This window comes from Pseudophryne corroboree, chromosome 5 (genome assembly GCF_028390025.1).
Source record: "Pseudophryne corroboree isolate aPseCor3 chromosome 5, aPseCor3.hap2, whole genome shotgun sequence".
NCBI lineage: Eukaryota > Metazoa > Chordata > Amphibia > Anura > Myobatrachidae > Pseudophryne > Pseudophryne corroboree.
The window spans coordinates 439,216,827-439,230,779 of record NC_086448.1 but is presented as its reverse complement, the minus strand read 5'-3'; the positions used below and the strand labels follow the sequence as shown (position 1 = coordinate 439,230,779).

Genomic DNA, 13,953 nt, shown 5'->3' with positions numbered 1-13,953 from the left:
TAGTAAGCCAGCCGAGAGAAGCTCAGAACTCTCTGCTCCTCCATGCTCTGGATGATAGCCAAAGGTAGGCACTGTGTGGGGGGTGGGGGAGAGGTGTATTTGGGGGGAAGTACTGTGTTTTGTGTGTGTGCTTGTTTTTAAGTGAGGTGTGTGTGTTTTTAAGGAAAGTTGTACATTCAAGTAAAAGAGGCATGTGTGTGTGTGATGTGTGTGAGAGTGGCATGTGTGTGAGAGGCATGTATGTGTATGTAAGTGGGAGGCATGTGTATGTAAGTGGGAGGCATGTTTATGCAAGTGAGAGGCATGTGTGTGTGTGTGAGAGGCATGTGTATGTAAGGGGCCCTACACACTCGGCGATGCGCCGCCGAGGTGCCCGACGGCCGACGAGCGACCCAGCGGCGGGGGGGCAGTGACGGGGGGAGTGAAGTTTCTTCACTCCCCCCGTCACCCGGCTCCGTAGACTTGCAGGCAAATATGGACGATCTCGTCCATATTGGCCGGCATGCACAGCCGACATGGCCCCAGCGATGAACGAGCGCGGGGTCGCGCATCGTTCATCGCTGGGGACTCCACACTGCACGATATGAACGAAATCTCGTTCATTAATGAACAAGATCGTTCATATCGTGCAGTGAAATCGCTATGTGTGTAGGGCCTATAAGTGAGAGGCATGTGTATGTAAGTGAGAGGCATGTGTATGTGAGAGGCATGTGTATGTGAGAGGTGTGTGTGAGAGGCACGTGTGTGAGAGGTGTGTGTAAGTGAGAGGCATGTGTATGTAAGTGAGAGGCGTGTGTGTTTAAGTGAGACGTGTGTTTAAGTGAATGAGGCGTTTGTCTTTTTTTTAATATATATCTAGTGTTCACGCTAGGTGTCTGCCCCTTTTTTAGACAGCTGAATCCCGCCTTGCCCGTTTTTGTGCGCCCTGCCGCCCCGCCGTTTGCTGCCTGCCGGACCCCGCCACGTCGCCGGATCCAGCCGTGCGCCGCCGGACCCGGTACGTACATGAGAGTCCCCCTGGGCTAAATTAACCTTGTAAGTATTTTGCAGCTGTAAACATTAATCTCAGTGCTTTCTACCTGGTGCAGTGTGCCTCAGTGCTCTCTACCTGGTGCAGTGTGCCTCAGTGCTCTACCTGGTGCAGTGTGCCTCAGTGCTCCCTACCTGGTGCAGTGTGCCATTAGTGCTCCCTACCTGGTGCAGTGTGCCTGAGTGCTCCCTACCTGGTGCAGTGTGCCTGAGTGCTCCCTACCTGGTGCAGTGTGCCTGAGTGCTCCCTACCTGGTGCAGTGTGCCTGAGTGCTCCCTACCTGGTGCAGTGTGCCTGAGTGCTCCCTACCTGGTGCAGTGTGCCTCAGTGCTCCCTACCTGGTGCAGTGTGCCTCAGTGCTCCCTACCTGGTGCAGTGTGCCTCAGTGCTCCCTACCTGGTGCAGTGTGCCTCAGTGCTCTCTATTTGGTGCAATGTGCCTCAGTGCTCTCTACCTGGTGCAGTGTGCCTCAGTGCTCTCTACCTGGTGCAGTGTGCCTCAGTGCTCTCTACCTGGTGCAGTGTGCCTCAGTGCTCTCTACCTGGTGCAGTGTGCCTCAGTGCTCTCTACCTGGTGCAGTGTGCCTCAGTGCTCTCTACCTGGTGCAGTGTGCCTCAGTGCTCTCTACCTGGTGCAGTGTGCCTCAGTGCTCTCTACCTGGTGCAGTGTGCCTCAGTGCTCTCTACCTGGTGCAGTGTGCCTCAGTGCTCTCTACCTGGTGCAGTGTTCCTCAGTGCTCTCTACCTGGTGCAATGTGCCTCAGTGCTCCCTACCTGACGCAATGTGTATAATGTGCTCTATCTGGCGCAATGTGTATAATGTGCTCTATCTGGCGCAATGTGTATAATGTGCTCTATCTGGCGCAATATGTATAACGTGCTCTAGCCTCTACCTGGCGCAGTGTGTATAGGAGGTTCTAACTGGTGCAATGTGTATTAGGGGCACTACCGTGTGGTGTAATGTGAATTGACACTATTATGTGGCCACGCCCCTTCCCCACGAAACAACGCCCCTAGATTTTTGCTGCGCACCTTCGGTGCGCACTGTCCATGTTTTGCCCATAGGAATGGGAGCACCAAGCATTATAGTATGTACCTAAGTTTGCCCATTTAACTTAAAAATTTACTCTCACGAATGAAAAATGTGCCCTCCCCGTGATCAGCACCCTGCCCTAAAAAAAAAATACTACAGTGAACACTAATTATATTGGCACACCGCTGCGCCAAAGCATCTCCATGGAGACCTGGTGGGTGAGGGAGCACTGTAGGTGTACTATAATGGTATGCTGGTGTCTGTTTTATTGTAATGACTGACTTGGAGTGCGTCCACTTTCTATGTGTATCTATATTACTATTGGGAAAGGTACCTGAGCACCCTTCTACTGTTCACCCTGGGTGCGGGATAGCTACATATGGTATGTGTGTGTATGTGTAGGGGGGCACCAAAATGTATCATGCCTCCGGGCGACTGGGACGAACTTACGCCACTGGTTGCTCCAACACTGCTCCCCAGCCTCTCAGACTGGCATCCATCATCAGAAGGGCCCAGTTGGAGATCCAGAAGGGACGACCCCTGCTCAAACGTTTGTCCTGCATCCACCAACTCTGTGACAGCCGGACCTCCGGATATAAGAAGCTCATGTTAGACCTGATCCGGTGAGGCAGACCGTCCCATTTGGCTAGAATCCATTTACGCAGAGGGCGGGAATGGAATTGAGCGTACTCCACCATGTCTAAAGCCGACACCATGAGACCTAGCACTTACATTGCCGAGTGTATCGACACTTGCGAACGAGATAGGAAGCATATAATCCTGTCCTGAAGTTTCAGGACCTTCTCCTGAGACAAGAACAACCGCTGGTTGTGAGTGTCCAACAACGCCCCCAGGTGCACCATGCTCTGAGCAGGGACCAGGGAAGATTTCTTCCAGTTGATGAGCCACCCGTGGGTTTGTAAAAACTGAAGCGTCAAATCCAGATGACGAAGGAGAATTTCTGGGGATTTTGCCAGGATCAACAAGTCGTCCAGATACGGGAGGATCCTGACCCTGTGACGGCGGAGTACAGCCGTCATTACCGCCATGACCTTTGTGAAGACTCGCGGAGCCGTGGTCCAACCAGAAAGTAAAGCCCGAAATTGATAATGGAGGTTGCTCACAGCAAACCTCAGGTACTGCTGATGCGACATTGTAATAGGAATATGCAGGTAAGCATCTTGTATGTCCAGGGAGACCATATAGAAACGGAGACTCTCACAAATTTGTTCAAGGAGTTGAGGTTGAGAATGGGCTGAGAGGACCCATTAGGTTTCGGGACTAGGAACAGCGGTGGATAGTACCCCTTGCCTCTCTGAGCCAAAGGCACCTGTACTACCACTCCTGTGTCCAGGAGCAACTGTACCACCGAATGAAGAGTTTTTGCCTTCACCTGATCCGAAAGAACGTCTGTCAGGCAAAATCAATGAGGGGGACGTTTTTTGAAGGCTATGGTCTAACCTCGAGTGACGACTTCCCGTACCCAGGCATCTGAAGTGGTCTTCAACCATTCCTGGGTATACCCTAGAAGCCGGTCCCCCACCCTGGGATCCCCCAGGTGGAGACCCGTCCCGTCATGCGGAAGGCTTATCGGTCTTGGAAGCTGGCTGACGGGCAGCCCAGGCTCTTTTGGGCTTCGGCTTACCAGGTTTGGAAGTGCGGGCCTGCTTGTTGTATGCCTGACCTTTTGCTTTACCTGAAGGACGAAAGGGGCGAAAGGAAGTACCTTTAGCCTTCGACACAGAAGGAGCGGTACTTGGCAGACAGGCAGTCTTGGCAGTAGCCAAATCAGCCACTATCTTATTTAAGTCCTCCCCAAACAGAATATCTCCCTTGAAAGGGAGTACCTCCAGGGTTTTTCTAGAGTCCAGATCCACAGACCAGGATCTCAGCCACAATATCCAGCGAGTCAGGACTGATGTAGTAGAGGCCTTGGCTGCCAGGATACCGGCATCAGAAGCCGCCTCTTTAATATAGTGAGAAGCTGTGACAATATATGACAAGCATTGTCTAGCATGGTCAGAAGAGATTTCAGCTTCTAACTCCAAGGCCCATGCTTCAATAGCCTCTGCAGCCCATGTTGCTGCAATAGTGGGCCTTTGTGCAGCACCCGTGAGGGTGTAAATCGCTTTCAGACAACCCTCCACACGTTTATCCGTAGGCTCTTTTAGAGACGTGACGGTAGTGACAGGTAGAGCTGAGGAAACCACCATCCTAGCCACATGTGAGTCTACTGGAGGAGGCGTTTCCCAATTTTTAGACAGCTCTGGCGCGAGGGGATAGCGAGCCAGCATCTTCTTTTGAGGCACAAACTTCTTTCCCAGTTTTCCCAGGGTTCCTGACGTATATCCACTAGGTGGTTAGAGTGAGGTAAAACTTATTTAACCACATTCTGACGCTTGAACCTATCTGGTTTCTTAGGAGGGGCGGATGGCTTGAGATCATCCGTAATCTGTAAAAATAGGATTTTGGTACTTACCAGGTAAATCCTTTTCTTTGAATCCATAGGGGGCACTGGAGTACTCTTGGGATATGGACGGCTTAGCAGAAACAAAGGCACTGAATATTTAAATTTAGAACTCTCCACCCCTCCATATCCCAGAGTACCTCAGTGTACGACCTCAGTGTTTTTTACTGAGCGAACAAGAACTATAGAGAGGTTGACAATGGAGAATTCCTATCACATAACGGACAACAACAAAGTTGACCCATAACGTTACTGTCAACTAAACAGTTGACACCATAACCGATAGACCCTTATAATTTGAACCAATCGGTGAAAATGTGTTACCATAAGCTGCTCTGAGCTTAATACAACCCAGGTAAAACTGCTCTGGGTGGGCGTCCAGTGCCCCCTATGGATTCAAAGAAAAGGATTTACCTGGTAAGTACCAAAATCCTATTTTCTTTTTCATCCACTAGGGGTCACTGGAGTACTCTTGGGACGTACCAAAGCTTCCCTCGTGGGCGGGAGAGCTGTTTGACACCTGTAACAGTAGGCGGCCAAAGCTAGATGCTGATGCCGCAACCGTTTCATAACGTGTAAACGCGCACAAACGTGTGCACTGAAGACTATGTAGCCGCGTTGTAGATGCTCTACGACCAACTGGTCATGACATTCCCACAGAACCTGTGGAATGAGCTATTACTGACGTAGGCGACTGTAACTTAGCCTTAAAGTAAGCCTGACTTGTAGTCATTTTTATCCAACTGGATAATGTCTGCTGAGAAACTGGCTAATCCCAGTTGGCAGCATCATAGAGAACAAACAACGTATCCGTATTACGAACTGTAGACGTTCGGGACATATAGACGCGTAATGCGTGTACCACATTCAGAATTCTAGAATGTGCTGTTAACACAGGAACCACTATTGGTTTATTGATGTGAAAAATAAGAAATCGGAATTCGTCCGAAGTTCTGCTTTGTTATGAGAAAACCCAAATACGGTGGCTTGGAATACAAGGCACCCAAATGTGAAAACAAAACCCTTGCCGAAGCTAAGGCTAGAAGAAAAACGTTTTCCAAGTGAGAAACTTAATCCCCATTTGTTGTAAGGGTTCAAAATATGAAAACTATAAGAAATCTGAACCCAGCTTCAAGTCGCATGGCGCTGTAGGTGGGATAAATGGAGGCTGCACTTTGATGACACCTTGTAGAAAGGTGTGTACCGACGCAATAGAGTCAAAAGTCTTTGAAAATAAATTGACTACACAGATACCTGCACCCTTAGTGCAGATAAACGCAGTTCTCCATCCCACCCCGTCTGTAACATAACAGAATACGGGTAACTTGAAAGATGATGTCGGAAACTTCCGAGCTTCACACCCACCTATATAGGCACACCAAATTTTGCAATAATGAGCTGCCGTAAGCGGCTTCCTAGTTCGTAACATGGTTGGTATAACCAATACTGTAATGCCCTCGTAACATGGTTGGTATAACCAATATTGTAATGCCCTATATCTTTCCTTAAGAGGGCGTCTGAACCACCACCCCGTCAACCGCAGCCGCGGTACATAGGTAAATAGGGGTAAAAGAACGGTCCCTGTTGTAACAGGTTGGACGTATTATGAGCGGCAAAGATCGTGTGCGAGTATTCCTTGGAGATTCGAGAAGCAAGCTCTCCGAACCCCATGAGATATCACTAGTATGACTGTGACGTAACTGTCTTATGATCCGTTTTAGCAACGGAGAGAGCAGCGGAAAACGGTGGAGCCAGATACACGAGGCTGTATGACCACACGAATGTGAGAGCCTCCCCCGCCACTGCCCTTGTGATCTGTCGTTCTGTACACATACTGAGCGTTTGTAATTGTGGCGAGATGCCATCATGTACACCTGAGGGTAACCCCCCCTGTGGATCCACATGTGGGATTTAATGCCCAGTTTCCTGGATGAAAATCCCGACGGGTGAAATCATCTGTCTAACAGATGTCCACTCCCGGAATGAACCCCGTCGACAAGATCACCTAATGGTGTTCTGGGCAATTGAGGATTCGAGCTACCTTCCGCATTGCCATGCGGCTTCTCGGTCCTCCCTGGTTGTTGTGTATGCAACTCCCGTTGCGTTGTCTGACTGCACTTGGACAGACTGAAAGCGAAGCATGTAGTGCATTGTAAATTGCACGGAGTTCCAGGACATTTATAGACAGCAATCTGTCGTGATCCGTTTTAGAACCCCTGTCGCTGACCTTTTTAACTACAACTCCTCAACCTCTGAGACTCTCGTCCAGAGTATATACACCCTCGGCCCCCTGTGGGAAACGCGAATGAAACCCGGGGAACTAAAGCGCTTTGAAAACACATCATTGTTCCTAATAGGCGAATACACCAATATACCGCTAGTGTGCGTGGTTTTTGCACTAATTGTACTAGATGGTATATTTGTTCTTCCTGGTGTAGTAGGTAAATTTCTTTGATTTACCGTATTTATAATCATACCTAGGAATTGAAGTCGTTCAGACGGAATTAGATGCGATTGTTTTTGAACTTGACCTGCCACCGTGGTGTACGTTAGTAGCGCAAGTAAGAGGAACCTCTGTTGAGACAGAGTTCTTATGAGCAGATCGTCTAAGTATGGAACGATTGTCACCGCCAGGGCTCTGAGATGAGCTATCATCACCAACATCACTTTGGTGAATACACGAGGCGTTGATAAGAGGCCAAACGGTAGAACCTAAAAATGGTTAATGGTTGTGGCGTATTGCAACACGCAAGAACCTGTGATGCGGTGACCAAACGTGAATGGGTAAATACACATTGTGAAGATCAAGCGCAATCATGCAATCTTGTGGCTCCAAATATGCAAGTACTAACTGCCGTAAAACCATTTGCAACTGTAGTAAGTGACTTGCTGATTGAGACTGCGACGGAGCCCTCCGGCTTCGTTACCCCAAACAGAGGGGAATAAATAGCCCTGACTCTGTTGGTGTACCAGGTCTGGAAATAAAAACAGCTGAAACCAGCAGAGACTGAATGGCCACCTGGCAAAACGCCTAGCTTCGTCCGACAGAGGCAGTATGTTAAACTGTAAATAGCGGATACATCCATGAGTGGATGTTTGGAAACCCGGCAAATGTAACGTGTAAAGGCGCGCTTCCACAATTGGAAATTCTAGATGGCCTGAGAGGCCGTTAAGCCACTGGCTTGTTGACTTTAGCACCCTGGCGTTACCAGTCGTGACTGTTTTTGTACCACAGCCTTGAAAAGACTGAAGTCTAAAGGGATTAAACGTCGGCCAAAGTATTTTCGTTTTGATACCGGAGGCCTGAATATCAAATTTAGGACCAAACAACTTCTGGCCTTGTTTTGGTGAAACTAGCGACGATGAAAAGCGAGAATCGAGGTAACAGGTGTCAGCAGAAGCTTTACAGAGATACTCTGCAGCTTTTTATTAACAGTGATCGTCATTGTTTCCATACATAGAGCGTCTAGTAACCCAAATGTATCCTTGTCACAGACGAATTCACCAATGACGGATTGTCCCATTTAGATGTGGAAACGGGTAAATAGGGTTAAATGTTAGTCAGATATTCTAAATAATAACTCATTGAAGATCTGTTGTTTATGAAAATCGACAGATTAGATGTTAAAGTCTACTTAGTCTCTGTAACAATTGAGACACTGACTTACTGGTTATTAGCAATGTATGGTTGTCAAAACCCCGCACTATCTGACTGCTGGTCTAATGTACCCTTCTCACTAGTAGGTATCGTTGTGAGAATTGACATATAATTGTCAGATTAAATTATAAGACCAGTTAAATTAACACCTTGGTACCCAAAGGGAAAATTGGACCTTTGGAAACACTGAGACTCCTTTGTTAGAGCTGGCGGAGTGACTTCCGAGACTCCGATCTTACCGCTCCTGTCGAGCGGAGTTATGCTTAACATAGGATCTAGGACTGACACGGCTTCCGGAGTGGAAACGTACAAACCAACAGAATTTGTGGTAGATTTATGTACAGCCATTGTAGTAAACCTTATATGTAGTCTGTGTTGGAGGCTTACCCTACAGACAGACACCACAATAGCCAAAGTAACAGACACTTGCACTAATTAGTAAAATGTTTACTTAAGGTGCGTAATATATATATATATATATATATATATAGCTATGGCTAAATACAGTTTACATGGGCCTATGTGAAACCTGAACCAAATTTCCCACTAACACCCCTGCGCCTCCGGTGGCGTAGAGATGTAGTGTAGGAATGTTCTGGAATTACCACTGGAAGAAACAGGAAACATGATTAAAAATGGCCCCCATGCCATGCTTACATTGAAACTCATAGGAGAAGTTACAATACCTGCTGCCACTGAGAATCACAGTCTAGTATACACTGATATTCTAGTATACACTCACATGCAGGTTACAATACAATCACAGGCAGGTCATATTTAATATAAGCTCTGCCTGCAGTTATTATGTATTAATATCTTCTATAGATAATCTGTTATTATTAATAAATTCTATAGATAATATAGATATATATATAGACTCAACAGCCTATTACACTTGTAGCATTTGGCAGCTGCAGCCACGCAGTAATCTGCCAGATCCCCCACTCCCTCCCCCTTCCCTGTACTCCCTGTAGCGCTGTGTCTCAGCGGGGAGCCGGGAAGCTTATTGCAGGGAGGCGAAGGACCCAGAGCAGCAGTGATCGGCTGGCCGGAGCGCGGCGTCGCTAGGCAAGCTGCGCGGGTCTTTTTGTCCGAGACTCCGATCTTACTGAAAACACCGCTGACGGATCGAAGCTCTGTGCGGCGGGTCTCCCTGTGTGAACACCGCTGGCGGTTGTGGCGGGCGGCGTGCGGGAGGAAGAATCGCCTGTTGGGGGACGGAGCGTGGAGCGTCTGAGCGGCAGACAGGGCACTGGCGTTACAGCGGTCGGCTTTACCCACGGACCCCACACAGCGGGACGGCAGCCTGCGCTGACCGTCCCGTTTCCCCAGCATACCTTTTGTAGAAAGGTCTGCCTTCATGCTGCGACGGGCTTCTATCTGAAAGCTCTGTCCAGCTTCTCAGATCATGGCTGCGACGGGGCTTCTATGTGTAAGCTCCGTCCAGCTGTTCAGGTGATGGCTGCGACGGGCTTCTATTTGTAAGCTCCGTCCAGCTTGCAGTAGACAGTGGGCTGCCTGTGGCTGTGAGGGTGCTCTTTGTGAGGACCGACACGCCATGCGCTGCTTGCAGCGGCACCATCCCGGACCCATGTTTTTATAGAAACTGGGAAGGGAAGTGTAAAAATTAAAAATGAAAAAGTAAAAAGTAAAAATTAATAAAATCTTCCACAAAGTGTGGGAACTCCCACAAGCCGTTGTTAGTGCTTTGAGCACGGAAAAAACACTGAGGTCGTACACTGAGGTACTCTGGGATATGGAGGGGTGGAGAGTTCTAAATTTAAATATTCAGTGCCTTTGTTTCTGCTAAGCCGTCCATATCCCAAGAGTACTCCAGTGACCCCTAGTGGATGAAAAAGAAATTAACTTAATAGCCTCCAAAAGATCAGGAACATCCACATGTGAACTATCCTCCCCATCAGCAGTATCTGTGTCAGAATCTGTGGGGTCAGTGTAAACGCCATCTTCATCAGACGAGGTGTCAGTGACAGCAGTGGATTGTCAGGAGAGAAGAGCTCGCTTAGAGGACCCTTTGGTCATAGGCGAGCGAGGGTCAGACTTTTTAGTAGTCAAGGACTGGTTCAACTTCTTCAATTGAGCAGATAAATTGTCCACCCAAGGTGGGTTAGCTGCGGGGACCACATATGGTTGCACCACCATAAGAGGTCCCATAGGGGGTGTTAGTTTAGTAACTAACACAGAGGTCCTCAAACTCAGTCCTCAGGGGCCCACACAGTGCATGTTTTGCAGGTAACACAGGTGTATTAATTACTCACTGACACATTTTAAAAGGTCCACAGGTGGAGCTAATTATTTCACTTGTGATTCTGTGAGGAGACCTGCAAAACATGCACTGTGTGGGCCCCCGAGGACCGAGTTTGAGGACCTCTGAACTAACGTGTGGAGAAGCGTGGAGAAAGTAGCCCACGGTGGGTCATTATGTACCCCCGTTGCCACAGTCCCACTGGGGGGCAAGGAGCCCCCAGAACCAGAGCCCACAGCTGCTATAGTCTCCTCATAGTTGTCTGTGGCTTCAGCAACACCAGCAGTGTGTTCAGCCCCAGAACCGTTACCTTCAGAAGCAGACATGATATAACTTGTAGTATCAGATAACACAGTAAAATTGGCAGCAGCACAATACCTCTTACCCAAACCCCTGTACAGTGTAGTCAGCACAAGTAGAGATACAGGAGAGATATGGTGACTAAAATCACAGAGAAAAATACGTATTAGAGTATATCTTGTGAAAAACCTATATAAAACCTGACGCACCAAGCCCCCTCAGGTTATAGAATATAGGGATAGCAAGTTGAGTGAGAGACACGAAATGGAAACCAATCAGCAAGCTAATGCACACACCTATAGTCACATGTAAACAATGCAGAGGTTATTACTAACAATAATACTGCACCGGACCAGCTTATATAGCTATGTAGTCAATAGATATAACACTGCACAGTAAGAACTGGATGTATATCACAGGGTACTTGTACCAGAGAACCCTGACTAAATGCACTCTTTCATAACTAACACTGTCTAATTGACATGTAGAATACTTAAGTGTCATGTAAAGTCACAGCGCTGACAACCAGGCGGCTTTACACATGTGGATTTGCCCAAGCAGTCCCAGGAACAGTGTAGCTGTGAGAAATGGCGCCCAAACACTGACAGGGAGTGAGGGAGAGACAGATATGCAGCTCCAGGGAGGGAACATTTGCTGGAAATGGCGGAGGGGCTCCAGGTCTTATCCCTCTGCTGGCAAAACCACGGGGTACTGTGGGCTACTAGTAAAACTGTTTTAAGGGAAAACCTGACCTGCACCCATGCCCTGGTGATCTAGTGGGATCGCCTGTACTGCCACAGTGTCCATCGCCAGCGCGCGCGGCCCGCCTCCCAATGACCGCGCCGGATCGCGATAAAGTACAGGTCCCGCGAGTGGGACCCACTCACCACCTCCCAAAGTGCGGCCACGCGATCCCGGAGAGCCCCCGTTGTGTGTGCCTGACTTTAGAAGAAAACCGGAGCCTCCTGCTGTAGTTACCCGGCAACCAGGGCTCGGGAGTGTACAGCGCCGCTGGGGAGAGATGGAGCTGCAGCAGTGAATGTCACTAGACATGTACACACTGCTGGAGCCATTGAAGTCTTCACTTTTCTTCTCAAAAAGCTCTTCTTAGGGCTGCCCAGAGCAGCCCCTCTGTTATGTGCCTGCTAACTGAGCTCCTGTGCAGGGAGGCGGGGTTATAGAGGAGGCGGCGTTATGCATTCTGGGAACAGTCAAAGCTTTTCAGCCTGTTGGTGCCTCGGATCATGATCCTACTCTACACCCCTATGTCTTTCCTTGTGGAGCCCAGTGTACCCCGCAGCAGAAAAGTAAATAAATGAAGAATTAACCCTACCGCTTTACTATTGAATTTCGCTTACAATGTGCCTTTCTGGAGTCATTGCTATCAGTAGAAAGATTATACCTGTTCTGATCTTTTAGTTTAAGACAGATTTGACTTTCTATTATGGTACAGTGAGTATCCATGTGATGCAATGAAATACCACAGACTGAGGGTGAAAAGACATCTGCGCGATTCCATCATGTCTTCCTGCTTTTAAAACCGTGATAATTTATAAAGCAATATTATTGGCACAAAAAAAAAAACAGACAGACTCAACAGAATCACACAGATACCTGCATCTTGCATGATGTTACATTTCCCCCAGAATCTTTAAAAAAAAGTCTAAAAGGAGTAGATTAAATTTGATCAATGCATTATATGACCAGTTTACAATTATTGTTCTCTTACCATGTGCCTTTTTGAAGTCATTTTTGGCTTTAGAAGGATTATAACTGCCTGCAATGGATAACAAAGTGTTAAATGTAATAGCCTGTGACTTGCAGTCCTCAGTGAGTTCCCTGCGAGTCTGCCCAATGTTTTCAAGTACAGTAACAATCATTTAAAAGGCAAAACCAGGATCCTTTTAGTTAAAGAAAGGTATGTTACACAGAGAAGTGACTTTTCCACGAGAAATACTGCAGATTAAAAAGGATAGCTATCTACCGAGATCTCCAGATCTGCTGAGGAATCTTTTTACAGTTTTTTTTTTTTTTTTAATTGAGTCATTTTTATTGATTTTTAAATTCAACTTACAAGAAAAAGAAAATAAAATAACACGTCAGCCATGGCAGGACAAATGTGGCATATACAACGTCATACAGCAGTTAACCCAGACAGGATATATACAAATCCCCTCATCATAAAAAGGAGTTTTAAAGCGCCATTCGGGTTTCCGGATATTAAAGCCCAGGGACAGAGTACAAAAGACAAAAAAGAAATAAAAATACACAAATATACCGTTAGTATCAATCTTAAAAACTATAACCACATAATCAGCAGGATGTAATGGAGTTCGAGATCGCTGGGGGTGTAGGATGCCAGCTGATCTCGGACTATTTTTATAGGGGCAATCACTTACAAGGCATGGTGTTGCCTTGTAAGTCATCGCCCCTTTAAAAAAACATCAGATTGGCCAGCCTCCCACACCTCCGGCAATCTCGGACTCCATTACATCCAGCCCGAATATCTTAATGAAAACCCCCCAAAAACAATAGACTCCTGCAGAAATATAAAAAAATAAACATATACACCCAAAGCAAACCTCCCCATAACCCCTCACCCTGTATGACCTAACCCCAACCTAGGTATACTTGGATCCCTTAACACCTGTCCCATCCCTAACTACCTAAGAGCCCCAACCCCCCCCCCCCCCCCCCCCGACACAAATGAAGGATAAAAAAAAATGACAAATGACAAGGGTAATAAACTGAATGACCCTAAGCTAGGATATACTAGACTCAGGACTCCCGCAAAACATATGAAAATGGTGTATCTTCCATAAGAAATTACTAATATTTAACAAGCCTGTATATACCACAGAGGATAAAAAAAAATAAAGTACAACATAAAAAAACAGGATCTACAAATTCATGTCAATAAGAAAAATAAAAAGGGGGTGGAAAAGGCACCCCAAACAGCGAGGCATATTAATGTGCTCCGAAACACTAGTCTACCCCAGACCCCTCGAAAGGATGGAATTACAGTAATAGTCCAATCCCAGCTCACTCGAAGAGAAACAGGAGAACATCAAGAATACTTAAACGACAAATCCAATAATCTCGGCACACCCTATACGAGTAGAGGATGAGTATTTTGGGGGACTGTAGAAACGTCAAAACACCCAAGAATGAATGTTCTGACCAGCAGGAATCTGCTTCTACTG

General features: G+C 47.2%; 1 protein-coding gene across 12 annotated transcripts in view; it reads right to left on the bottom strand.

The window, feature by feature from the left end:
• The window catches only part of LOC134927833 (NFX1-type zinc finger-containing protein 1-like), a 585,162-nt gene that overhangs the window by 284,933 nt on the left and 286,276 nt on the right, over positions 1–13,953 (bottom strand). For all 12 annotated transcript variants that reach the window (XM_063922818.1, XM_063922822.1, XM_063922829.1 and 9 more), the window contains one exon: positions 12,480–12,527. In XM_063922818.1, coding sequence (XP_063778888.1) covers positions 12,480–12,527 — 48 coding nt within the window. The remainder of the gene's footprint in view (positions 1–12,479; positions 12,528–13,953) is intronic.